This window comes from Callithrix jacchus, chromosome 21 (assembly GCF_049354715.1).
Source record: "Callithrix jacchus isolate 240 chromosome 21, calJac240_pri, whole genome shotgun sequence".
Classification (NCBI taxonomy): domain Eukaryota; kingdom Metazoa; phylum Chordata; class Mammalia; order Primates; family Cebidae; genus Callithrix; species Callithrix jacchus.
In genome coordinates, this window is record NC_133522.1 from 39,596,483 (window position 1) to 39,622,681 (window position 26,199).

Consider the following 26,199-nt stretch of genomic DNA (forward strand, 5'->3'; position numbering starts at 1 on the left):
CTGAGGCAGAAATGAAGAGATATGTGGTATCCCTGGGGTGGGTGCTGTCATGTTACATCTGTGTAAAGATTATTGCCATAGTGATGGCTGCACTAAAAGGTGGGCAGAAAGCTTGTGAGGCAAGGCTGAGGTATAGCTAAAATTATATGTCTAAAAACGAATAAGGAGCAAATACCTTCAGCTCGTGCAACCACGCTGCCAATGACCCAGGCTTCTTCCTTTTGCTGCTGGATATCCCTCAGAATCTGCTCTGTCTGCTCCTTTGATACCACAAGGGCAGCGCCAACCCCACAGTTAAATGTTCTGGCCATCTCTTCCTCAGAGAGGTGTCCTTCCTGCTGCAACCAAGAGAAGACCTTCGGGATCCTCCAGGTCTCAGCATCTGAAAACAGACATGAATTGTTTGATTATCCTACCACCTCACACAAAGTACAAAAGTACGCACATATTCAAAGACATGGAATCTATAATCAGGCTCTGCAATTTTATGTAGGGCAAAACTATAAACTGGCCTCTGAGAACATTTTATTTAAAATTCATTTGTGCCTTAGATATTAAGAACATTTTTTTGTTGACATACTTGGCCAGTACTCACAATTGAGTGAGGTTTTGTGTTACATTAACTAACTAGACCCTTAGACATTCCCTAACGGATTAGATGAGCTAGTAGCTGAGTTCCAGCAAAGGCCAGTATACTATCCTTTTTTTTTTTTTTTTTTTTTGAGATAGTCTCATGCTATTGCCTAAGCTGGAGTGCAGTGGCCAGATATCGGCTCACTATAGCCTCCAACCCCCGGGTTCAAGTGATTCTCCTGCCTTAGCCTCCTAAGGCAGATGTAGATGATGTTTTACAGTAGAGATGGTGTTTTACAATGTTGGCCAGGCTGGTCTCAAACTCAAACCTCAGGTGACCCGCCTGCCTTGGCCCCCCAAAGTGCTGGGATTATAGGCATAAGCCGTTGCACCCAGCCGCCATGTATACCATCCTTTGGTGAATGTTTGGCTGGGTCTTCCCAATGACCAAAATGCACCCAAAGTACAATGCAAAACTAGATAGCTTATCTGCATGTTTGGAGAAAATGCATACATCATTCAAGAAAAGGTATGCTAGGCCGGGCGCGGTGGCTCACGAGGTCAAGAGATCGAGACCATCCTAGTCAACAAGGTGAAACCCTGTCTCTACTAAAAATACAAAAATTAGCTGGGCATGGTGGTGTGTGCCTGTAGTCCCAGCTACTCAGGAGGCTGAGGCAGGAAAATTGCTTGAACCTAGAAGGCGGAGGTTGTGGTGAGCCAAGATTGTGCCATTGCACTCCAGTCTGGGTAACAACAGCGAAACTCCGTCTCAAAAAAAGGTATGCTAATGGAAGGTAGATCAACACCCTGTCCCTCTCATTCATTTTAAAATTTAGACTTCCTAGGTCTGCTATAAGAATTCTTGGCCAGGCATGGTGGCTAACACCTGTAATCCCAACACTCTGGGTGGCCCAGGCAGGCAGATCACAAGGTCAGGAGTTCGAGACCAGTTTGACTAACATGGTGAACCCTGTCTCTACTGAAAATAGAAAAATTAGGCGGGCGTGGTAGTGTGTGCCTGTAATCTCAGCTACTAAGGAAGCCGAGGCAGGAGAATCGCTTAAACCCAGGCAGTGGAAGTTCCCGTGAGTCAAGATCACGCCACTGTACTCCAGCCTCTGGGCGACTGAGCAAGACTGTGTTTCAAAAAAGAAAAAGGATACATAAAGAATACATTCTCTTGGCTGGGTGTGGTGGCTTATACTTATAATTCCAGCACTTTGGTAGGCCAAGGCAGGAGGATCACGAAGTCAAGAGATTGAGACCATCCCGGCCAACATGGTGAAACCCTATCTCTACTGAAAATACAAAAATTAGCTCGGCATGGTGGCGCAGGCCTACAGTCCCAGCTACTCGGGAAACTGAGGCAGGAGAATCACTTGAACCAGGAGGCAGAGGTTACAGTGAGCCAAGATTGCGCCACCGCACTCCAGCCTGGCAACAGAGTGACACTCTATCTTAAAAAAAAAAAATTCTCTCTGGTCACAAATAATGCAACAAAAATCTCTAATAAAGATTTTTAGGTAAAGGCCTATATACACACGAAATTCCTGAATAATAAAAGAATGTGGATAGTTCTTTGTAATCTACAATTATGGGATCTGATTTTTTTTTTAAAATACTGAAATAAACTATTTATGATGCTCTAAGGAAAGGGAAGCCAATGTGAATTTAGCCTTTTATTAAATAATAAGGCTTATGATCAGTTATGCCTATTTATTTGGTATATTTATTGGATGATTTTTTTTTTTTGAGACAGTCTCTCTCTGTTGCCCAGGCTGGAGTGCAGTGGCATGAACATGAATCACTGTAACCTGGACCTCCCAGGCTCAAGCAATCCTCTCACTTCACCCTCCTGAGTAGCTGGACTACAGGCACACAACACCATGCCTGGCTATTTAAATTTGTTTTTTTTTTCTATAGAGCCAGGGTCTCACCATGTTGCCCAGCCCAGTCTTGAACTCTTGGGCTCATGCAATTCTTCTGCCTTAGCCTCCCAAAGCACTGGGAGTATAGGCATAAGCCATCATGCTCAGCTAATCATCAGTGTTTTAATACTTTGGAGTTGGTACTTTTTTTTTTTTTTTTTTTTTTTGAGACAGTCTCTCTCTGTCACTCAGGCTGGAGTGCAATGGTGCAATCTGGGTTTACTGCAACCTCCGCCTCCTGGGTTCAAGTGATTCTCAGCCTACCGAGTAGCTGGGATTACAGGCATGTGCCACCACACCCGGCTGTTTTTTTTCCCCCTTTTTGTATTTTTAGTAGAGACAGGGTTTCACCATGCTGGCCAGGGTGGTCTCGAACTCCTTACCTCAGGGGGGATCCACCCACCTCAGCCTCTCAAAGTGCTAGGATTACAGGGATGAGCCACTGTGCCCAGCCTGGAGTTGATACAATTTTAAAAATGAATCACATGTCTATGACTCTCAGATTCAATTCCATTTATACTAGCTGGGAAATGTCCACTCTTAATAGTTGAGCTCAATAGATTTAGTAACTACATTGTTCACTGTGCTCTCAATAGTTAAAAGTCAAGAGCAACTTAAAACTAAACAGTGGTACATCTATAAAATGGAATACTTGTTATAAAAAATGATGCTATTAAGACAAGTAGATAATGATGATATATTAAATGACAGGGTAGCAGATTACCAAACTATGATCTTGTTTTAGCAAAGTTTTACAAAGTATTTATAGAAAACAACACTGACAGACTGAGTCTAGTTTCTACAAATGAACAAGTACTTTGTGAATAATGTAAGTTGGAATTTTAATGTTAGAAAGTCCTAACTGGGTGTGGTAGCTCATGCCACTAATTCTAGCACTTTGGGAGGCCGAGATGGGCAGATTGCTTTGAGCCAAGCCAAGGAATTTGAGATCAGCCTAGGCAATGCGGTGAAGCCCTATTAAAAATATAAAAAATAGCGAAGTGTGGTGGCATGTACCTATGGTCCCAGCTACTCAGGAGGCTGAGGTGGGAGGCTTGGGGCTACAGTGAGCAGTGATCGCGCCACTGAACTCCAGCCTGGGTGACAGAGCGCGATTCTGTCTCAATAAAAAACAAACAAAAAAACTCCAAAAGCCCTTACTTAAATATGCTGTCAAAGCATGATTACTGGAAGAAACTTTAGAGGCTGATGCAAGGAATTGTGCAATGGCTTTTATTGGAATACAGGTATTTGTGTAACTCAAAATGTAACTGCTTTCAGAAATATAACTATATCAACTTTCAGTTTCTTTCTTTCTTTTTTTTTTTTGAGACAGAGTCTCACTCTGTTGCCCAGGTTGGAGTGCAGTGGTGTAACCTTGGCTCACTGCAACCTCTGCCTCCTGGGTTCAAGTGATTCTCCTGCCTCAACCTCCAGAGTAGCTGGGACTACAAGTGCATACTACCATGCGTGGCTAATTTTTTGTATTTTTAGTAGTGACGGGGTTTCAATGTGTTAGTCAGGATGGCCTTGATCTCCTGACCTCATAATCTGCCGGCCTTGGCCTCCCAAAGTGCTGGGATTACAGGCGTAAGCCACCACGCCTGGCCAACTTTCAGTTTCTTAATGAGGTGACTACTATGTTGTTTTTAACTAGTGATGTACTAGAGTCAGCTTGTAGAGGCTGCTAAATAGCCATTTTTAAAGCAGCTATGGTGGGAGTATTTACACCAAAGAAACTGGCAAATACACAAATCAGTCCTGCCTCCTTTCCCCATTCATCAGCAGGCCACTGTTTTTAATTATTTGAAAGGATGATGAAGGAACTACTTCTTAAGGTTCTTGTTTATGCTCACCAGAAGCATGTCTACGTAAGGAATGTCTTAAACCACTAGTTTAACCCTTCTATGAACCCTTCAGCTCCTCACTATGCTCAGTCCATGGACCTAGAAAAGACTCCCATTTAGCCTGGCCTGTCTGTTTTGCTTCCCTTGCCAATTTCCTCAGTTGCACACAACCTATCTCTGACTCTTCAGTTCTCTCTGAGCTTCACATATGTTCTGACTCTCCAGTTAGCTCACCAGATCTACTCACCTCTATCTCTGACTGCTTATCCCCCATCAATGACCCCAATACCTGCTTAGTCCAGCTGGATCAATGCAACCAATCTATTTTTCCCTGTTCTTGCTTCAAGGCTACACATGCTTTTACTCTGGGAGAAAAACTATACAAGCAGCTTTAGCTTTACTTGTGCCTTCAGTCTTGCTAGCTGTCTCATTCCTGTTTACGACCTTGACTGCTTTAACCACTCCTCTCTTCACGCTCCCACCCCGAGGCCTGCTCATCTCACTAATACTTCACGGGAGGTTATTTTATGTGAACTCCCTCAGTTTCTACTCCTTCAAACCAATGCTGGAAGAGTTCATCTGGCTTTCTTCGCCTCTTTATCCTATAAAAACAGGGAGGGAAGATTGTCCCTCACTTTTGCCATATGTATAAAATTATTCCACTTTTTCTTTTACCAGTATGTTTCTTCAAACAGGAATCTTTACCCACCGTCACCACTACTCTGCCACAACAATCTGGTGGATGGTATCCATGTCCAGCAAGCTGCCTTTTGGCCTAACTCTGAAATACACTGGTCTCTTTCTGGTGCTTATCTTAGATCTCTGTGCTGTACCTGACACTGCGGACCAGTGTCATGTTAAAATCCTACCTTGGGGCTGGGCTGGATGGCTCATGCCTATAATCCCAGCACTTTGGGAGGCCAAGGTGGGCAGATGACTTGAGGTCAGGAGTTTGAGACCAGCCTGGCCAACATGGTGAAACCCTGTCTCTACTAAAAATATAAAAATTAGTCAGGCATGATGGCTGGTGCCTGTAATCCTAGCTACTCAGGAGACCGAGGCAGAGAATTGCTTGAACATGGCAGGTGGAGGTTGCAGTGAGCTGAGATCATACCACCATACTCCAGCCTGGGCTATGGAGTGAGACTCTGTCTCAAAAAAAAAAAGAAAAAAAAAAAAAACCCTACCTTGGGTTTGATGATAATACTTTTACATGATTTACCTCTCCTTTGAACTGTTCTTTTCAGTCACTCTGAGAAACAACTTTTGGTCTCCTTCATTCTCTTGGCTGTAACTATTACTATGTGCAAACAACCAACCAATTTATCTTCAGCGTGACTTCAACTTCTACTCACAGTCACTTTGGAATAAACACACGGAAGATTTCAGAAACTTCCTACTGCAAACTTACTCTTCCTATGTTATTGATGTTATCACCTACTCACCTGCTTAACTAGAAACCTGAGACTTTTTTTATTTCTAAGCGTAAAATGATTCTCTAATGTGCCTCCCTTCTCTATGCCTTGGTGTAGGTCTCTTCATCTTGCAGGTGGATTACTTAATAGCTAACATTTCCCTTCATGGCATGTAGAGCTTCGTCTGGATAGAGCTTGAAGTTACCAACCCTCTTGGAGGATCTGCTTAAGAGTACTTCAACTTTATATAAGCCAATTACATGACAATACTTTATGTCCTATAAATATAGATAATGAAGCAAAAGGAGATAGAAAAGGGTCAACCAGTTTTTCCCTCCCCAAACACCCAATGATTGAGAATTTTCCATGTGTAATCATGTGTGTACTAACTACCCATAGAGTTTTCTCCCACAATGCCTTTTTTTCTTAGCAATTTTCTGAACAGAAGTTTGTCTTAGTGACCTTACCTAAATCTACTCCAAATTTCTCAGGGAGAACTCTGGGGATGTTCTCTAATAATCCTCCACCAGTAATATGGGCAAAGGCTTTGACATGTCCTGAACGTAAGACAGGTAACAGTGAATGGCTGTAGATTCTGGTTGGCGTGAGAAGTAACTCCCCTGTATATTGGAGAGAGAAGACAAAAAACTTAGCCTATGAATGGAAAACCAAAACGTAAAAAGCGACTCTGAAATGGAGAATGACACCAGTTCTATGAAAATGACCAAGAAGCAAACCAAGGTAATTCATTCCCTTTAAGCTCTAAGTAATGAGAGACTAAAACCACTAAATGGTTGCCCAGACATTTCCAAGCAGGACAGTGTAAACATAAGGGAGCTTACCTAAAGTCTGGTCACCACAACCATCAGGTGCTGGAGAGGAGTACTGAAGGGAAGATTTTGCCACGATTTTCCTCACAAGGCTAAATCCATTGCTATGAAGACCAGATGAAGCTATTCCAACAACAACATCACCCTCAGTGATTATTTCCAGGTGAGGGAGTTTCTGATCTCGCTCCATGGCACCAACGGCAAATCCAGCTAGGTCATACTCTCCAGGGGGATACATGTCAGGCATTTCTGCTGTTTCACCTCCTGGTGGGATAAGACAAGAGCAAAAAAAATCACAGAGTATTTATAAATCTGTCTAGGAAACAGTGGCATAGGCTACTCTTAACATGAACAGTTAACACGTGGCTACATCCTGCAAACATCTAATAAAATGTACTAATGTACTAATAAGCTGTCTAACAGAACTTTCCACCAAGCGTGATTTCAGGGGAAATAGCTCTCATTTCCACAGAGAGTAAGATAAGGTAACACCTTTGCCAGTATGTATGCAGCCTCCAAACACCACTCCTTTCACAGAATGAATGCTCAGTTGATTATAACATCATTTCTATAGCTTGCTTAGTTTCAAAACTGTTTTCATATATATTTGATCTTTATAATCAGTCAGTTTTTCAGGTGATGGTATAACCTTAAATAAGTGACTTAATCAGGACTGCCCAACTCCTAGCTTAAAAAGTATAACATGTAATCCCAGCACTTTGGGAGGCCGAGGCGGGTGGATCACGAGGTCAACAGATGGAGACCATCCTGGTCAACATGGTGAAACCCCATCTCTACTAAAAATATAAAAAATTAGCTGGGCATGGTGGAGCGTGCCTGTAATCCCAGCTACTCAGGAGGCTGAGGCAGGAGAATTGCCTGAACCCAGGAGGCGGAGGTTGCAGTGAGCCGAGATCGCACCATTGCACTCCAGCCTGGGTAACAAGAGTGAAACTCCGTCTCAAAAAAAAAAAAAAAAAAAAAAAAAAAGTATAACACTTTGGCTTGTCCAAAAGTAATAAGTTATATCAGTTGATTGTTCACAGTCACTGATTGAACTCCTCCTACTCTTCCCCCCTTCTCACTTGCCTAGAAATTAAAAGTATAACATTTTACTTATATCATGTAAAGATAAAAGGTATAGGCAGACTCCAAATTAGAAACTGTTCTAAATGGTGGTTGAAAGGCAATTTTTGTTTCAAACTTTATTCCCAGATTTCTTTAGCTTAATTAGCCACAAAGAAAAAAATCATGGGCTGGGCATGGTGGCTCACACTGGCAATCCCAACACTTTGGAAGGTCGAGGGAGGTGGATCACATGAGGTCAGGAGTTCCGAGACCATCCTGGCCAACATGGCAAAATCCTGTCTCTACTAACACAAACATTAGCTGGGTGTGCTGGCTTATGCCTGTAATCCCAGCTACCTGGGAGGCTGAGGCAGGAGAAATGCTTGAACTCAGGAGGCAGATCTTGCAGTTAGCTGAGATCATGCCACTATACTCCAGCCTAGGCCACAGAGTGAGACTGTCTCAAAAAAAAAAAAAAAAAAAAAAAAAAAGAATAAATTGAGTATAAGTAAAAACTGAAAAGAGCTGCAGTGTGGTAAGGGGCTTAAAATATTAGAGATCCAGATTTTATCAGATTCATAAACAATTTTATAAAGCAGTCATTATGTAAAATAGCAGCTCTTAGTTACTTCTTCACTTTTTTCCTTCTTTGGAAATTAATTTAGTTTGCCTCATTCTTGGAAGCTTCATCAAAACTCTTCACAAGATCTGGAACTTCATCATCATCATCCCCTCCAGTACCAAGCAATGGTTTTCCATCCACCGACTCGCAGAGCTTCAGTCCGTCTCCTTAAACTAGTCAGACTGTCTGCACCAAGCTGCTTTAAGGTGCTGGTAGGAATTTTGTCAGCTGCTTTGTCTCAGCACGGCCTATAATGGTCAAAGTGTTCACTGCCCCAGAGATACCTGAACTTTAGGGTTGTTAAAGTGGATCACTGGTCCTTCATTTGTAAACATACTCACCTCTTCAATTCCAGAGATATTGTTTACCCTTAACTTCCTTAGGAGAACTAAAATTTTTATCATCTGCTGTAGCTGAACCACCTCCTTTCTGTTTATTTTCCATCGACACACACTTGTGCCTGCAATTTGGTTGTTTCTTTCATCTTTTCAGAGTGGAAAAGGGTCATCATGTTCGGGACTAGGGTTGGTGCTCAAGGAGCCTTGGGTAGACCAGCTGAGATTAGGTACACACATGTGGGGATGTAAGATGGCATGATTTTTGGTTTAAATGGTCATATAAAAGAGGCTGTTTCTTTGGGAGGCTGCAATGGGCAGATACTTTGAGCCCAGGAATTCAAGACCAGCCTGGGCAACATGGCAAAACCCCTTCTCTACAAAAAGTACAAAAATTAGCTGAGTGTGGTGACACATGCCTGTAGTTCTCAAATACTTGGGAGGCTGAGGCAGGAGGATCCCTTGAGCCCAGGAAGTCGAGGCTGCAGTAAGCTGTGATTGAACCACTATACTCCAACCTGGGTGAGAGCGAGAGAAAGACCATGGACCATGTCTTTTTTTTTTTAAAATAAAAATATAAGCAGTTGTTTTGTTCCTTGATCAACCTACAGATTCACTTTGCTCAAACATTTAATGTATAAACATACTTCTATAAAACTTGGGCATATATTATTATTTATGTCACTTCTATGGGAAAATTTGGCTTTTGTTAAGATTTGGAAAGCCAGGAATCCATCTGCCTCTATCAAAGGGCCAATAAGGAGGAAATAACTCCTAAACCTGTTTGTTGAGGAGGCTACTGAGACTGATGGGGATGTAAAAGGTGGCCAAAAATTTGGAATAAAGATAAGGTGTGCATGACAGTTTAGGAGTACAGGTCTAGTGGACAAACCCTTGCTTGCTTTGAAGGTAGCAGGCTCAGAATTTAATTCAGATAGTTTTATCTGTATTTCATTTGCTGCATCCTGTAATACAGTTTCTCTTGCTAGCTATGTTGGCACCAATCACAAAATTTACATAGGGCTAAAGACAATAAGAAGAATGACATGTTATTGATTAAAATCGCTGATCATACCAAGGAGAGCACATCCAGCTTTTCCACAGGCTTTAGCAATTCCAGCAATAACAGCTTCAGCTACATTGAGGTCAAGTTTTCCACAGGAAAAGTAATCAAGGAAGAAGAGGGGCTCTGCTCCTTGTGCCAGAATATCATTCACACACATTGCCACCAAATCTTGACCAATGGTATCATGTTTATTGCACAGTTGGGCAATCTATATAAGAACAATATAAACACCCACATTAGGGAATAAGTTCCAAATTGTATTTTATCCATTTGGCTAGCCACTCTTAACACCTAAAAAACAAAAGAACACTAAATTCTGACAAGCTACTTGGTCTAAAAGTATCCCCTTTTATCCTCTAAAATACCCTTCCATCAAATATAACCTAAATAATAACTCGTTATTAGAAATGTACAGATATTTTAGCCATTTTACATGATTTGATACAGTTTTTTTTAGTTCATCTATGTCAAGAGATGAAAAATGTATATTTGATATACAGTAAATTTCCTCTTATCTTTCATAAAAACCCTTTATTCACAAAGGTGTCTGGTTACCTTTAGTTTAGTTCCAACGCCATCTGTTCCAGAGGCTAGAAGGGGATCCTTGAAACCAGCTGCTTTTAAATCAAAAAGACCAGCAAAACCTCCAAGATCAACTTTACAGCCTGTTGGAAAGGAAATTAATTACTTGCTACATTTTAATAGATTAAACATGTAATTGTTTAAATGTCTCCTAGTTTAAAGCACTCAGTAGAGTTAGCAGCCTGTGAGAAGTGTTTCTGGAAGAAATAGATGACTGGGTTAGAACAGCTGTTCTCAGAGGCCAGGCATGGTGGCTCACGCCTGTAATCCTAGCACTTCGGGAGGCCAAGGTGGGTGAATCACCTAACGTCAGGAGTTTAAGACCAGCCTGGCCAACATGGCAAAACCCCATCTCTACTAAAAATAGAAAAATTAGCTGGGCGTGGCGGCACATGTCTGTAATCCCAGCTACTTGGGAGGCTGTGGAAGGAGAATCACTTGAATCCGGCAGGCAGAGGTTGCAATGAGCCGAGATCATGCCACTGCACTCCAGCCTGTGTGATGGGAGTGAGACTCCATTTAAAAAAAAACCAACCCCAAAAAACAGTTGTTCTCAGAGATGATATTATCAAATCAACTGGGGAGAATGTAATCATTTAATAGATTAACATGTAACATGTTAATAGGTTAAACATATATATTATATATATATATCTATCTCACTTCTTCATAAGAATGGCTGAAACAAGAGATGGCCTTCCTATGAGAGATTGTGCCATGTGCTCAAGAAATGATTAAGACAGTAATTAAATAGTAAAAACCAGCTGGAAGCGGTGGCTTGCACCTGTTATCCCAGCATTTGGGAAGCTGAGATGAGATCACCTGAGGTTAGGAGTTTAAGACCTGCTTAGCCAACATGGTGAAACCATTTCTCTACAAAAATACAAAAATTAGCAAGGCATGATGGCAGGTGCCTGTAATTCCAGCTACTCGGGAGGCTGTGGTGGGAGAATCACTTGAAACCAGTTGCAGTGAGTCCAGATGGTGCCATTGCACTCCAGCCTGGGTGACAGAGCCAGACTCCGTCTCAAAAAAAAAAAGGCCAAGCATGGTGGCTCACACCTGTAATCCTAGCACTTTGGGAGGGTGAGGCGGGTGGATCACCTGAGGTCAGGAGTTTGGGACTAGCCTGGCCAACATGGTGAAACCCCATCTCGACTAAAAATGCAAAAGTTGGCTGAGTGTGGTGGCAGGCACCTGTAATCCCAGCTCCTTGGGAGGCTGAGTCAGGAGAACAGCTTGAACCGGAGGCAGAGGTTGCAGTGAGCCAAGATTAACATCATAGATGAGAAATGCTTTCCTTAATATTAAAGACAAGAAAGCAGAAGACTGGGTTTGGCTTAAGCAGGGCAAAACTTAGTGTAACCAAGCATTACTTTGGAAAAGTTTCCTCAGTTAAATATAAAACCCAAATCCATTCACAATGTATGTCAAAGTTAACGAATTAGCAAAGTGTAGGATCACTTACCTGATCTGGAAGTAGCTTTTGCTAAAGGCTGAATTTTCTTGACCAGTGTATTTCCAGCTACAATGTCGACTCCAGATTCCTTGTATGTCAAGCCCCTAAAGAATTAAAAGCAAAAAATGAAGTCATCACCTAAACACCAGGGAAAATTATTTTAATCTTAAGACATTATTTAAAGCAAAGATATCCCAAGTGATTTTCACATCCCCCAAAGTGCTGAATTTTTTTTCCCCTGATTAGTCATAGTGAATGAAATTACTTAAAAATTTTAAAGTCAGTGCCTGGGCCCCATCTATACAGATTCTGATTTAACTGGTCTAGGGCAGTCCCTGGGAATTAAAATGAGTTTGAACAATTTCCCCAGTTGATTTGATCACATCATCTCTGAGAACCACTGTTCTAACTCAGTCATCTACTTCTGGGCCGGGCGTGGTGGCTCACGCTTATAATCCCAGCACTTTGGGAGGCCCAGGCGGGTGGATCACGAGGTCAACAGATCAAGACCATCCTGGTCAACAAGGTGAAACCCTGTCTCTACTAAAAATACAAAAATTAGCTGGGCATGGTGGTGCGCGCCTGTAGTCCCAGCTACTCGGGAGGCTAAGGCAGGAGAATTGCTTGAACCCAGGAGGCGGGGGTTGAGGTGATCCAAGATCGTGCCATTGCACTCCAGTCTGGGTAACAACAGCAAAATTCCATCTCAAAAAAAAAAAAAAAAATCATTTACTTCTCCCAGAAGTACTTCTCACATGCGGTTAAATATACTGATTTTTTAAAACTTTTTTTTTTATGACGGTAAAATATACACAACATAAAACTCAGCATCTTAACTATTTTTAAGTGAACAGTTCAATGGTATTGAACACATTCATGCTGTGCACCCAGCACGATCATCTATCTCCATAACCCTTTATCTTGTAAAACTGAAACTTTGTCCCCATTAAATAACTCCCCACTCCCCCAAGACCCTGGCAACCATCTATGTAAAAGTAGATATACTGGTATTTTGCCGCCTTTCTCAGTCCAATTTTGTTATAAACAAGAGAGAAATGCCTAAACCAAGTCAAAAAAGTAAAAATTAGGGTTGAAAAAACTGTACACAAGTATCCCTAAATAAACTGAGTTCTTAATTGCAAAAATATGTAACTATATCCATCCTAATAGCTGAGGACAGTGAGAAACACCATGACAACAGTGAAAGCAGGTAATGATATTTGGTGCATCATTTCTTTCTGTATAGGACCCATAAGTAGGAGCAGTACATTTAGAGATCAAATCTGTGAATGATACTGCAGATTCTATAGTCTTGACTTGCAAAAATGAGAACTCTGGCCTGCTGGGATACAGTGATACATGAAGAAACAAATATGTTTTATTAAAAACAAGCTGCTTCGGCGCAGTGGCTCACGCCTATAATCCTAGCACTTTGGGAGGCCGAGGCGGGTGGATCACGAGGTCAAGATATCAAGACCATCCTGGTCAACATGGTGAAACTCCGTCTCTACTAAAAATACAAAAAATTAGCTGGGCATGGTGGCGCGTGCCTGTAATCCCAGCTACTCGGGAGGCTGAGGCAGGAGAATTGCCTGAACCCAGGAGGCGGAGGTTGCGGTGAGCCGAGATCACGCCATTGCACTCCAGCCTGGGCAACAAGAGCGAAACTCCATCTCAAACAAAACAAAACAAAACAAAACAAGCTGCTTCGCTTTTATATGTGCCTTTTAAGAAAGCATAAAAAACGAAATTAAAGGGAACGATCCAAGATGGCCGATCGATAACAGCTCGGGATTGCAGCTCTCAGTCAAAGCGCAGAGAACTAGAGGACGCCACACTTTCAGACAAATTCTGGTGGCTCACGGAGCAGAAGATCCCCAGTGGAGGAACCACACGGGTCGCCAGCGCGACTCTTGTGGCCGGCGCAGCGGTTTCGCCGGCACCTCAGAGAGGCAGCTCTCGGAGCAGAGTAAACAGGGCCGGCTCCCCTTCTGACCCAGGTTTGGAGGACCCACACAGGTCCCCAGCATGACTCCTGAGACCGGCACAGCGGCTGTGACGGCACCTCAGCGCGGCAGCTCTCGGCACAGGGTAAATGAGACTGGTTCCCCTTCTGACCGAGGTTTGGTGCCCTGGGAAGGCAGAGTCACCCATTACGGACACAAGAAGGAAGCCAGACAGGAGAATCCTGGGCAGAAAAGCACCATCAGTCTTAACACCACAGTTCTGGCCCTGGGAACTAACAACTTGGACATCCAATCAAGAGACCTAATCTGAAAGTTGGTAATTTCAAAGACGACAGGAGGATAAATTTACAATGATGGGAAGAAACCAGTGTAAAAAGGCTGAGAATACTCAAAATCAGAATGCCTCTCCCTCTAAAGATGATCACAGTTCCACATCAACAATGGAACAAGGCTTGACGGAGAACGAGCGCATCCCAATGACAGAATCACTCTTCAAGGAATGTATAATTAGAAACTTCTGTGAGTTAAAAGAACATGTTGTAGCCCAAACTTTGAAAAATGGTTTGACGAAATCCTATTGAGACTAGACAACTTAGAGAGGAATGTAAGTGAATTAATGGAACTGAAGAATACAATACAGGAACTCCGAGAAGTATGCACAGGTTTAAACACTCGAATTGTTCAAGCAGAAGAAGGGATATCAGAGGTCAAAGTCCAACTTAATGAAATAAAACAAGAAGACAAGATTAGAGAAAAAAGGATAAAAAGGAATGAGCAAAGTCTCCAAGAAATGTGGGACTATGTGAAAAGACCAAATTTACGTTTGATAGGTGTACCTGAATGCGACGGAGAGAATGAATCCAAGCTGGAAAATACCCTTCAGGATATTATTCAGGAAAATTTTCCTAAACTAGCAAAGCAGGTCAGCATTCAACCCCAGGTAATACAGAGAACACCACAAAGATATTCCTCAAGAAGAGCAACCCCAAGGCACATAATCGTTAGATTCACCAGGGTTGAAACGAAGGAGAGGATACTAAGGGCAGCCAGAGAGAAAGGTCAGATTACCCACAAAGGCAAGCCTATCAGACTTACAGCAGATCTCTCAGCAGAAACTCTACAGGCCAGAAGAGAGTGGGGGCCAATATTCAACATCCTCAAAGAACAGAACCTTCAGCCCAGAATTTCATATCCAGCCAAACTGAGCTTCACAACTGAAGGAAAAATAAAATCTTTTATGAACAAGCAAGTACTCAGAGATTTTATTACCACCAGGCCTGCTTTACAAGAGCTTCTGAAAGAGGCATTACACACAGAAAGAAACAACCAGTATTATTAGCCTTACTAAAAATATATCAAAAAGTAAAGAGCACCAACATAAAGAAGAATTTACACCAACGAATAGATCAAACAGCCAGTTAACATCAAATGGCAGTAACCCTAAATTTAAATCAACTAAATCCCCCAATCAAAATACACAGCCAAAACCCAACGGCATGTTACATCCAGACCTGTTTCACATGCAAGGATACACAAAGACTCAAAACAAAGGGATGGAGAAAGATTTACCAACTAAGTGGAGAGCAAAAATAAATAAATAAATAAAAAGCAGGAGTTGCAATTCTCGTAGCGGATAAAATAGATTTTAAAGCAACAAAGATATAGTGGTAAAAGGATCAATGCAACAACAAAAGCTAACGATCCTAACACCCAGATACATAGAGACTTAGATTCAATGAGACAGAAAATTAATAAGGATATCAAGGACTCGAACTCAGATCCGGAACAAGTAAACTTAATAAATATTTATAGAGCTCTCTACTTCAAATACATAAAATATACATTCTTGTCAATACCACATCATACCTACTCATAGGTTTAAATGAAACATTGGCCATTATTAATACCCATTTTTTTTTTTTTTCAGAATAAAGCAGTATTTCCGTTCACCCTCCCTCTCTCTTCCTCTTTCTCTCCTTTACTCATTTTTTTTTCTTTCCTTCTCTCAAAAAAAGAAATCAACTTGTAAACCTCTAGATCCAGGTCGGCAATGTCTCTCTCATTGCTTGAATTCCTTCCTTCCCTTCCCTTCCCTCCCTCCCTCCCCCCCCTTCCTCCCTTCCTTCCTTCCTCCGTCCCTCCCAAAAAAAAAAAAAAAAAAAAAGAAATTAAAAATTAAAAAACAATCACAACCAAAAAAAACAAGCTGCCAGAATACAATTGGAGTTGAGAGAGCACTGGCAGTTAACTGAAATAAAGCTAGCAGCCCAGGGTCACGCTCAGATAGGAAACAGAGACTGATCTAAAGAACTTTTTCTCAGGGAGCAACTAACACTGTGGTATCTCAATTTCTTCATCTTTGTAACTTAAATAATTCAGACTAGAATTGAGATTGCAGTCCCTTGAAATAGGTCATTTCAATGGAATCTAGTCATTTTTAAATGAAAAATAAATTTTTAGCATGGCATTTTTAAGTTCTTGATTCTTCAAAAATCTGTAATTAAACTTTAAAAAATGTGCCTCTTGGTAACAGTAGCTTGAATTAAGTTCGTAAAAAATTTTCATTTTGTCTTAAAATACATTCATTATCCACAAATGAACTTCAAGAACAACTGTAAATGTGATATATTCTTAAGAAATCAGGTCAGGCATGGTGGCTCTCACCTATAATCCCAGCATTTTGGGAGGCTAAGTCGGCGGATCACCTGAGGTCAGCAGTTTGAGACCAGCCTAGCCAACATGGTGAAACTCCGTCTCTACTACAAAAATTAGCTGGGCGTGGTGGCGGGCACCTGTAATCCCAGCTACTCATAAGGCCGAGGCAGGAGAATCGCTTGAACCCAGGAGGCGGAGGTTGCAGTAAGCCAAGATCGTGCCACTGGACTCTAGCCCGGGCAACAAGTCTCAAAAAAAAAAAAAAAAAAAAGAGATAGAAACATACACATCTCGAACTAATAGTTTATTGATTTTACAAGTGAATAGTTTGTACATATCAACAATGAATCAGTAAGAGGTCAAAAAATACATTTTAGTAATAGATATAAACACAGTGATAAAATGAGACTGTCAAAATTTACAGTATAACCAAATCAAATTACGTTAGATGATCACTATTTTCATCTTAAGTTCTTTGATAAAACCAGGAACTATGTTTCAAATACAACACTAACTTTGTGAATAAAAATCAGTATCAGGCCAAGTGCAATGGCTCATGCCTGTAATTTGGGAGGCCACAGCAAGAGGTTCACTTGAGCCCAGGAATTTGAGACTAGCCTGGGCAACATGGTGAAGCCCCATCTCTACAAAAAATACAAGGAAATTAGCCAGGTGTGGTGGCCTGGGCCTGCAGTCCCAGCTACTTGGAAGGCTGACGCACAAGAACTGCACTCCAGCTTGCGTGACAGAGTGAGACCTTGTCTCAAAAAAAAAAAAAAAAAATCAGTGAAAATCAATACTACTGTGATTCTGCTAAACTTTCCAAACTTTATCTATTATGAAGTTTTTTCCATTTTACTTGAATATTGCTATAAGCAGTTTTGATTCAAACAAAATACAAACCAAGATCGTATCAGTCCCATAGACAGAAAAGAATGGCTTATGATAGGAGGTTAATGAAATGTTCTACATAGCTATTTAGGCCAGTCTCTGAAATGGCACTAAGCTAACTTGCTAAGAGTTTTACCTGGGCTGCTGGAGGAAAGCTATGGCACGAAAGCCGATGTCTTTCCTATAAATTGCTCCCTCAAACTTTATTGCAGCTAGTCCTTTCTTGGCTTCCTCGAGGGCTGATACGAGATTTTCCCGGATGGCTGTGACTGCAAGAACTCTACCCCCCTGAGTTACTACTTTGCCATTTTTGAGGGTAGTGCCTGCGTGGAACACCTCCAGTCCTTGAGCTTGAGCCTCAGAAAATCCTGGAAGAGAGCATATTTGACATATGATTTAAAATAACAACAGCATTTCACATTGTGAAGTGATTTACAATTTCTACAAGTTTTTTTTTAAACTTGGCTAGGTGTGGTGGCTCATGCCCATAATCCCAGCATTTTGGGAGGCTGGGGCAAGGAAGACTGCTTGAGTCCGTGAGTTCAAGACCAGCCTGGGCAACAGAGCAAGACCTTGCCTCTATATAAATCAGTAATAATTAAAAACAGCCAAATGCAGTGGCACACACCGGCTGAAGTGGGAGGATCACTTGAATTTGGGAGTTTGAGGCTTCAGTGAGGTTTAATTGCACCACTGCTCTAGCCCCAGCAGCAGAGTGAGACCCTGTCTCAAAATAAATACATAAAAATTAAAAATAAAACATCTTTATCTCCTTTAAAAGAACCTTCCCTATCAGACAGGTCTTTTTATTTTTTTTTTGAGACAGAGACTTGCGCTGTCGCCAGGCTGGAGTGCCGTGGCTCGATTTCAGCTCACTGCAACCTCTGCCTCCTGGGTTTAAGCGATTCTCCTGCCTCAGCCTCCAGAGTAGCTGGGACTATAGGCAAATGCCACCATATCCAGCTACTTTTTGTAGTAGAGATGGGGTTTTACCATGTTGGCCAGAATGGTCTCAATCTCTTGACCTCATGATCTGCCGCCCTCAGCCTTCCAAAGTGTTGGGATTAAGGTGTGAGCCACCATGCCTGGCCCAAACAGGTCTTAATGCAATATAATAGTAAATACACCTGTCTCCTAAGAACTGTCTGCTATTTTAGGATGACAGCCTAAATTCTTGTGTTATTGTAAATCTCATTAAAAAAGCAATTGTTTAATGAGAAAAGAAAAATCCTGTATTTGATCACATTAAACTTTTCCTTAAGAGTAAGGTAACTTCCTTTTTTTTTTTGAGACGGAGTCTCGCTCTGTCACCCAGGCTTGAGTGTGTAGTGGTTGATCTTGGCTCTCTGCAACCTCTGCTTCCTGGGTTTAAGCAATCCTCCCAGCTCCGCCTCCTGAGGAGCTAGTGTTACAGGTGCACCACCACGCTTGGCTAAATTTTTTGGTATTTTTAGTAGAGATGGGGTTTCACTATGTTGGCCAGGCTGGTCTTTAACTCCTGACCACAAGTGATCTGCCTGCCTCGGCCTCCCAAAGTGCTAGGATTACAGGCGTGAGCCACTATGAGGGCCTGTAAAGGAACTTCTTTTTATCACAGTTATTAAATTAAAGCTGCTTCTTTTTTTTATTTTTACAAATTTTTACCATAAACCATGAGACTTAAGTTTCTTTCTTTTCAGTATAACCAATATGGTCAGTACAATGCAAAACATAAGTAATCCTTTCACTAACTTAACACTTGTACGATTTAAAGACAAATTTGGCTTAAATTAATTTTTGGGGTCAGCTCCAAATTCCTGCTGCTTCCTTGTAGTCTGAGATACAGCCATATATATATATATATATATTTTTTTTTTTTAAGAGATGTGGTTTCACCATGTTGGCTAGGCTGGTCTCAAACTTCCGACCTCAGGTGATCCGCCCACCTTGGCCTCCCAAAGTGCTGGGATTACAGGTGTGAGCCACCACACCCAGCCTCAGATACAGCTTTATAGTTAAAACATTATTAGATTATATTTTCTAAATTTTAAAGTGACCAAAGGGGATAGTTTACATAAAGATAGCACTTTTTCTTAATTTTTAGAAAGCTATTTTATTTCTCCTGGTGGTCTTCTTTTTCCATCTCTATTTCTCTTCTCAGTCTTATTTGGTAGTTTGTTAATACACATCCTCCCTGAGTGTTTTTACAACACAAAGCCATTTAGTGATTCTGAATGGCTACTTTGCCTGCCAGTAATGGTAAAACCCAATATTGCTCTGGTAGAACTATTACACTTGTTACTTCAATCTTAGGGAAATTTCACCAATGCAAGGGATCTTGGTGCTGGCCCATTTCCTTCTTTGTCCATATTCAAAAGCAATCAATTCCTAACTGCCTATCTGCCATGCATGGGATTCACAAGGCAATGGACTCTGTGTCTGAGTAAGACAGGGTATGGGGTTTTTGAATGAAATACACTACTGGAGGCCGGGTGCGGTGGCTCATGCCTGTGATCCCAGTACTTTGGGAGGTTGAGGTGGGCGGATCACTTGAAACCAGTAGTTCAGGACCAGCTTGGCCAAGAGGATGCAATCCTGTCCCTACCAAAAATACAAAAATTAGCTGGGCCTGGTGGTGTACACCTACAATCCCAGTTACTCAGAGGCTGAGCCAGAAGAATTGCTTGAACCCAGGAGGCGTAGGTTACAGTGATCTGAGATGGCACCACTCCATTCCAGCCTGGGTGACAGAACCAGACTCTATCTTAAAAAACTAACAAATAAAAAACCCAAATACACTATTGGAGCACTGGGAGTGGCCAAACTACAGCCCGCTCAGGATCACAGAGGTCTACTTCTGCACTTATGGCAAAGGAACTTAGATTTAAGATTATTTAACTAGATGTTTCACCTACTGTGAAGACAGAGAAAAAAAAAATAGAAGGATACACTTTGAAACTGTTTGAATTTTACCATCCAAGTGACTATGGGGGTACACTGTAAACTGGGGGTCAAATCACACAGGACTGTATGCATTTGCGGTAATTCAGACTTCACCTCTATGATGTATCTTACTGATATACTTTATACTAATGTTTCTCTGATTCTCACAGAATCTCATTATTACCCAGGCTCTAGGTGGATGGAAGAGGAAGGCTGTACTGGGTGACACTCTGGAGATGTGGTTCCGCCACTTACGTCTTTCTTGCACAGGAAGGGAAATCAACAGTTCTTTGAATACAGTATTTGTGGATATTTGAACATGCATATCCAATAAGCAACTCAGTTATGTTAAGACCCTCTGAAAGGTTTCTGATGGCTTCACACTCTTATCAAGAGCAAGCTTCAGCGTGGGAGGGAGGTCTGCTGTGGCACTGCCGCTAGTCACCTTGTACTCCAACCTCTTGATCCCTGACATTCACCTGTTATCTCTACACCCTTGGTGTAGTCTCCAGGATAACCTTTACTTGCCATGACGACAGTTAGGGCAGTGTGGTTTTCTAGCCAAACAGGCAGACATGTGCAGAGCAGGCCATCTAAGGTGGACTGAATCACTTCATAAAGATCACTTTTAAGAAGTGGGAGGATTACCTGGAAAAACATAATTCACATGGCAGGTGAGATAAATTTTAGTTTTCCTTAAACATTTTATTCACTGGGGTACCAGCAGAACTTGCATGCATTTCCCAAAGGTAATTATTTCCAGGCTGATAAATTCCAAGATTAAAATAACACATATCTTCTACAAAGTAATACTTTGATATTTTTACCCACTTGGCACTCTGGATCACCAAAACGGCAATTAAACTCTAGAACTTTTGGGCCATCCTTGGTCAGCATTATTCCAGCATAGAGAATACCTTTATTTAAAAAGAAAATTAAAAAAAAAAAAAAAGAGAGAGAAAGGAAATCTATAATGAAGACACTGTATTACAAATATAAAATCTATCACATAAACTTCTAATAATCAAAGATTTGGAAAAATCATAAATGTTAAAAAAGTGGTGGAAAAAAAGAGGACAGAAAACAAGTTTTATCGGAAGTGGAAAGTGACTCTACAAGCAGCGTCAGTAGTAACGTGGGTGTGCCTACCTGTATATGGAGTACCCTCTTGCTGCATGCCATCCACTGTCCTCTGAAGAATAGTATTTTTAATTTTTAGTAGTAGATCATTAGAAACCTGGAGAATGTGCAAAAACACTTGAATGTAACCAGTAATTTAGAACGTCCAAGTAGTATTACAGGGGATAATGGAAGGGGATGATGAGGACAACTGATTTTTTTTTTACTATCTGAAACAGGCTGAGCACTTTGAATTAAAAGGACTTAAAGTTTCTGAATCCTCACAATGACGCTATCAAGTAGGTATTTTAGCATTATAATTTTCAAAAATATGCACAGGAAGGGAAATATGCACACCCTTAAAAGAACTAGCCAAAAATAATTTCCCAAAACATAATAATAAAAATGAAGGAAATTCTCTCGTACCCTAAGGTTTCTTTGTATTCTTCTACTTACAGCATATGCTGCACATATTTCATAAGCCTATATATGTAAGAATCTGGGCTTATGAATTTAATTGTAAAAACCAAACACAGAGATAGGTCTTAGAATCCACTGTTATCAAATGGTATTATTATTTTTTTTTTTTTAAATAGAGACAGGGTTTCACCATCTTGGCCAGGCTGGTCTTGAACTCCTGACCTCATGATCCACCTGTCTCAGCCTCCCAAAGTGCTGAGATTACAGGCATGAGCCACTGTGCCTGGGCCTTCTTTTTTTTTTTTTTTTTTTAAATTAAATTAAGACAGGGTTTCACCATGTTGGTCAGGCTGGTCTTGAACTCCCAACCTCAGGTGATCTGCCTGCCTTGGCCTCAGAAGTGCTTGGATTACAGGCGTGAGCCACCATGCCCGGCCCAAATGGCAGTTTTAATACAAGTGTTGGGATTACAGGTGTGAACCTCTACGCCTGGCCTATACTTATAAAGTCTTTTAAAAAATGAAGTTTGGTTTATTTTTAATCTTTTAAAATAAATAAAAGATTAAAAATATGTAAAGGGGGACTCTATTAGCACAAACAATTATGACTATCATCAATAAAAAGAATAGGTGAGTTTTTGGACTGCTAACCTACTTATAATATATGCCAACGATGCAGATTCCTCATAAAAATTGTGTAGGGACGGCCGGGCGTGGTGGCTCACGCCTATAATCCCAGCACTTTGGGAGGCCGAGGCAGGTGGATCATGAGGTCAAGAGGTTGAGACCATCCTGGTAAACAAGGTGAAACCCCGTCTGTACTAAAAATACAAAAATTAGTGGGGCATGGTGGCGCGTGCCTATAATCCCAGCTACTCAGGAGGCTGAGGCAGAAGAATTGCCTAAACCCAGGAGGCAGAGGTTGCAGTGAGCTGAGATCGCGCCATTGCACTCCAGCCTGGGTAACAAGAGTGAAACTCCGTCTCAAAAAAAAATAAATAAAAAATAAACTCAGCTGGGCATGGTGGTGGTATGCGCCTGTAGTCCCAGCTACTCGGGAGGCTGAGGCAGGAGAATTGCTTGAACCCAGAAGGCGGAGGTTGCGGTGAGCCGAGATCGTGCCATTGCACTCCAGTCTGGGTAACAACAGCGAAACTCCATCTCAAAAAAAAAAAAAATTCTGTAGGGATTGTTTAAAAATGTGCTGTCTCTTACAAAGTAGAAAGATCAGAACAAATTCTGATCTGACTTGGTTCTCAATTCATATCACACACACACACAGATATACACACACACACCACTTTTGTGGTGAACCATGGTTATCCAAAGATCAATCTAAGACCACAATAAGCTCCCATGTGTTAAAAATTGGGTATAGAGAAGTGGGAATAGGAGGATCTATTCAATCCATACTATACTTTAGATTGGCTTATTTTAGTTCTTCAAAGGCTTTTAGGAAAAGTTAGAGACCAGAAAATACACCTTTAATTGCTGATTAGGAACATAATTTATAGCAACAAACAGATAACAAAACAAAATAGAAAAGTATCATCTAAGAGCTCTCAGAAAACCAAACAACTACTACAAGACTTGAGCAGAGTCTTTGGGAAGTACCTGAGGTGCTGGACAATATGCTCCCATTCCCCCTGTGTTAGGGCCACCATCTCCCTCCAGTAATCGCTTATGGTCCTGTGCCGGGGGCATGGGGGCCACAGTCTTGCCATCAGTGAAACATAGACACTATAAAGAAAACAAAATAGTCCACTTATGTTAAATGCCAAAAAGTAAAAAAATAATTTAGTAAGGCAAACTCTATGTCCCTTAACTCTTCTTTGAGGGAAAGTTTGCTTTTTTTTTTTTTTTTTTAACAGAAAAATGAACTGAAACATCAATAATGTTAAGCGACATACATCAAGAATCATAACATACTCAATTTCTGAAGGATTTGTGATTTTTGAGATAAGTTAGGGAAAAACCAAGCAACTCTCAAAGTAAAAGATTTCAACCTTTCCTCCACTTTAAGCTTCCAGGCATTAAAACTTGATTTAGGCTGGGTGCGGTGGCTCACACCTGTAATCCCAGCACTTTGGAAGGCCAAGGCAGGCAGATCACAAGGTCAGGAGTTCAAGACCAGCCTGGCCAACGCAGTGAAACCCCGTCTCTAACAAAAATACAAAAATTAGCTGGGCATGGTGGCAGGCGCCTGTAATCCCAGCTACCTGGGAGGCTGAGGCAGGAGAATTGCTTGAATCCAGGAGTTGGAGGTTGTAGTGAGCCTAGATAGCACCACTGTATTCCAGCCTGGGTGACATAGCCAGACTCTGTCTCAAAAAAAAAAACAAAAACAAATAGAACCAAACTTGATTTAAGGTGACTTTACTTCACTATTTATTATGCAATAAACTTTATGTGAAAGAAAAAGCATGAATGTTTGAATTAATCCAGAACCTCAATAATCCAGAACTTACGTGTGATGTAAGTTCAAGTGCCCCCACTAACACACTAGGGATGACTAACAGAGGATCACCTTTTTTTTTCATTTGTACCCCAATAATAAAAGTATACAAATTCCTTTGTAACTGCTGCGTTTACGTTTTTAGATGAAGCAACCAGAGTATATCAAGTCTTTCCTGGGGTACATAGGTCAGATGACAGCTTTTAAAAAAAAAAAAAAAAAAATCACTGGCTGAAGGCAAGTAAGATGACATCTTTTATTTTTGAGAGGGAGTCTCACTGTGTCGCCTAGGCTGGAGTGCAGTGGCATGCTCTCAGCTCACTGCAACCTCCGCCTCCCGCGTTTAAGCGATTCTCCTGCCTCAGCCTCTCAAGTAGCTGGGATTACAGGCGTGAGCCACCATGCCTGAGTAATTTTTCTATTTTTAGTAGAGACAGGGTTTCACCATCTTGGTCAGGCTGGTCTTGAACTCCTGACCTTGTGATCCACCGCGCCCAGTCAGATGACAGCTTCTTATATCGCTATAATCACCAAAAAGATGAATATACATACAGACACCTCTTCTCCGACAAGAAGTTCTTCAATGACAATTGTTTCTCCAGCTACCCCAAAGGCCTTCTCCTAATTTTAAATTAAAAAAAAAAGGTTTGTTAAGCTTTTGATATTTACTTAGTTGACTTATAGCATTATCCAGCATTTGTATTATGAACCAGTGAGTACTGCAATTTCTCTTTTCTTTCAGAAAGACTCAAAAGGAACATATAAATGTTTCCTATTTTTAATGTGGCAACAGTATAGCTAACACTGGTACAGATGGAATGAACACATCTCTAATATTCTCCTGAGGATTTGGTGATCCAGTTTCAAATAAGGTATGGAAAAAACAGATTTTTTCATTATCACCATTTAATACTTACTTCCGATTATAATTATACACATTTTAATAACTATATTAAAGCATGTCTGTGAAAGCAGATTTCTACAAGGACAGAAAACCCACAACAAGGATTAATCATAAAAGATAAAGCATATTCATTCATTAATTTACTTCTCCTAGGCCTGGGACACGAGTGACAAATACTTTTGCCCTCATGAATGGCTTATTTATTAATATATTCTATATCCTGAGGTTTTTCTATCTTTCAGTGGCAGACAACAAAGGTTATTAGAATTTACTTCAAAAGAATACCATCATGGTTTAGTTATCAGTGTAAATCCCTAATAACTATTTTAAAGAAATGGATTACAATACATGGAATTATAAAAAATAACTTACCCATGTGTCTGCAAAATAGGTTTTCCTTATTGTGAGGAACAATTTTTTTTTTTAGATGGAGTTTTGCTCTTGTTGCCCAGGCCGGAATGCAGTGGTGTCGTCTTGGCTCACTGCAACCTCTGCCTCCTGGGTTCAAGCGATTCTCCTGCCTCAGCTGCCCGAGTAGCTCGGATTACAGGCGTGCACCACCATACCCAGCTAATTTTGTATTTTTAGTAGAGACAGGGTTTTACCATGTTGGTCGTGCTGTTCTCTAACTCCCGACCCCAGTGATCTGCCCGCCTTGGCCTCCCTAAATGCTGGGATTACAGGCATGAGCCACGGCATCCAGCAGTGAGGAACATTTTTTAAACTTAAAAAAGGGTATTTACTCAGTATGAATAGAAAAGTAAATTTTTTCAGAAGACTTGGCCTACCTGCATGATCTCCTGTACAGCTTTGCAGGCCTCTTCTTTGGTCTTTGCAACTATCACCCCTTTTCCAGCCGCAAGGCCACTGGCCTTCACAACCAAAGCAGGGAAGTCTGCACTATGAAAACAGAGCAATCTTCTATATCCAATAAACCAACACAACTTAAAATTTTAAAATGCTGTGGGATTTTGTAACGCTATGCTATTGTAAAAACTGAAAAGCAGAATGAAAAAAATAACATCATTCCAACACTATTTTGACATACTTCCCACCAGGAATTCTTCCCCCTATATATTCTTTTATAGTTGAAATCATATAGTACCTATAATTTTGCTTTTTCATTTATCATGAGATTA

General features: G+C 41.1%; 1 protein-coding gene across 6 annotated transcripts in view; it reads right to left on the bottom strand.

Moving 5' to 3' along the window:
* Nucleotides 1-26,199, bottom strand: part of GART (phosphoribosylglycinamide formyltransferase, phosphoribosylglycinamide synthetase, phosphoribosylaminoimidazole synthetase) — a 43,252-nt gene that overhangs the window by 6,416 nt on the left and 10,637 nt on the right. For all 6 annotated transcript variants that reach the window (XM_078358738.1, XM_008986620.5, XM_002761399.7 and 3 more), the window contains 13 exons: nt 25,849-25,960; nt 24,709-24,777; nt 23,316-23,441; nt 21,313-21,400; nt 20,995-21,080; nt 20,643-20,811; nt 17,378-17,609; nt 11,738-11,832; nt 10,243-10,352; nt 9,697-9,895; nt 6,609-6,860; nt 6,234-6,386; nt 176-382 (listed from right to left, as the gene is read on the bottom strand). In XM_078358738.1, the coding sequence (XP_078214864.1) occupies nt 176-382; nt 6,234-6,386; nt 6,609-6,860; nt 9,697-9,895; nt 10,243-10,352; nt 11,738-11,832; nt 17,378-17,609; nt 20,643-20,811; nt 20,995-21,080; nt 21,313-21,400; nt 23,316-23,441; nt 24,709-24,777; nt 25,849-25,960 (1,898 nt within the window). The remainder of the gene's footprint in view (nt 1-175; nt 383-6,233; nt 6,387-6,608; nt 6,861-9,696; nt 9,896-10,242; nt 10,353-11,737; nt 11,833-17,377; nt 17,610-20,642; nt 20,812-20,994; nt 21,081-21,312; nt 21,401-23,315; nt 23,442-24,708; nt 24,778-25,848; nt 25,961-26,199) is intronic.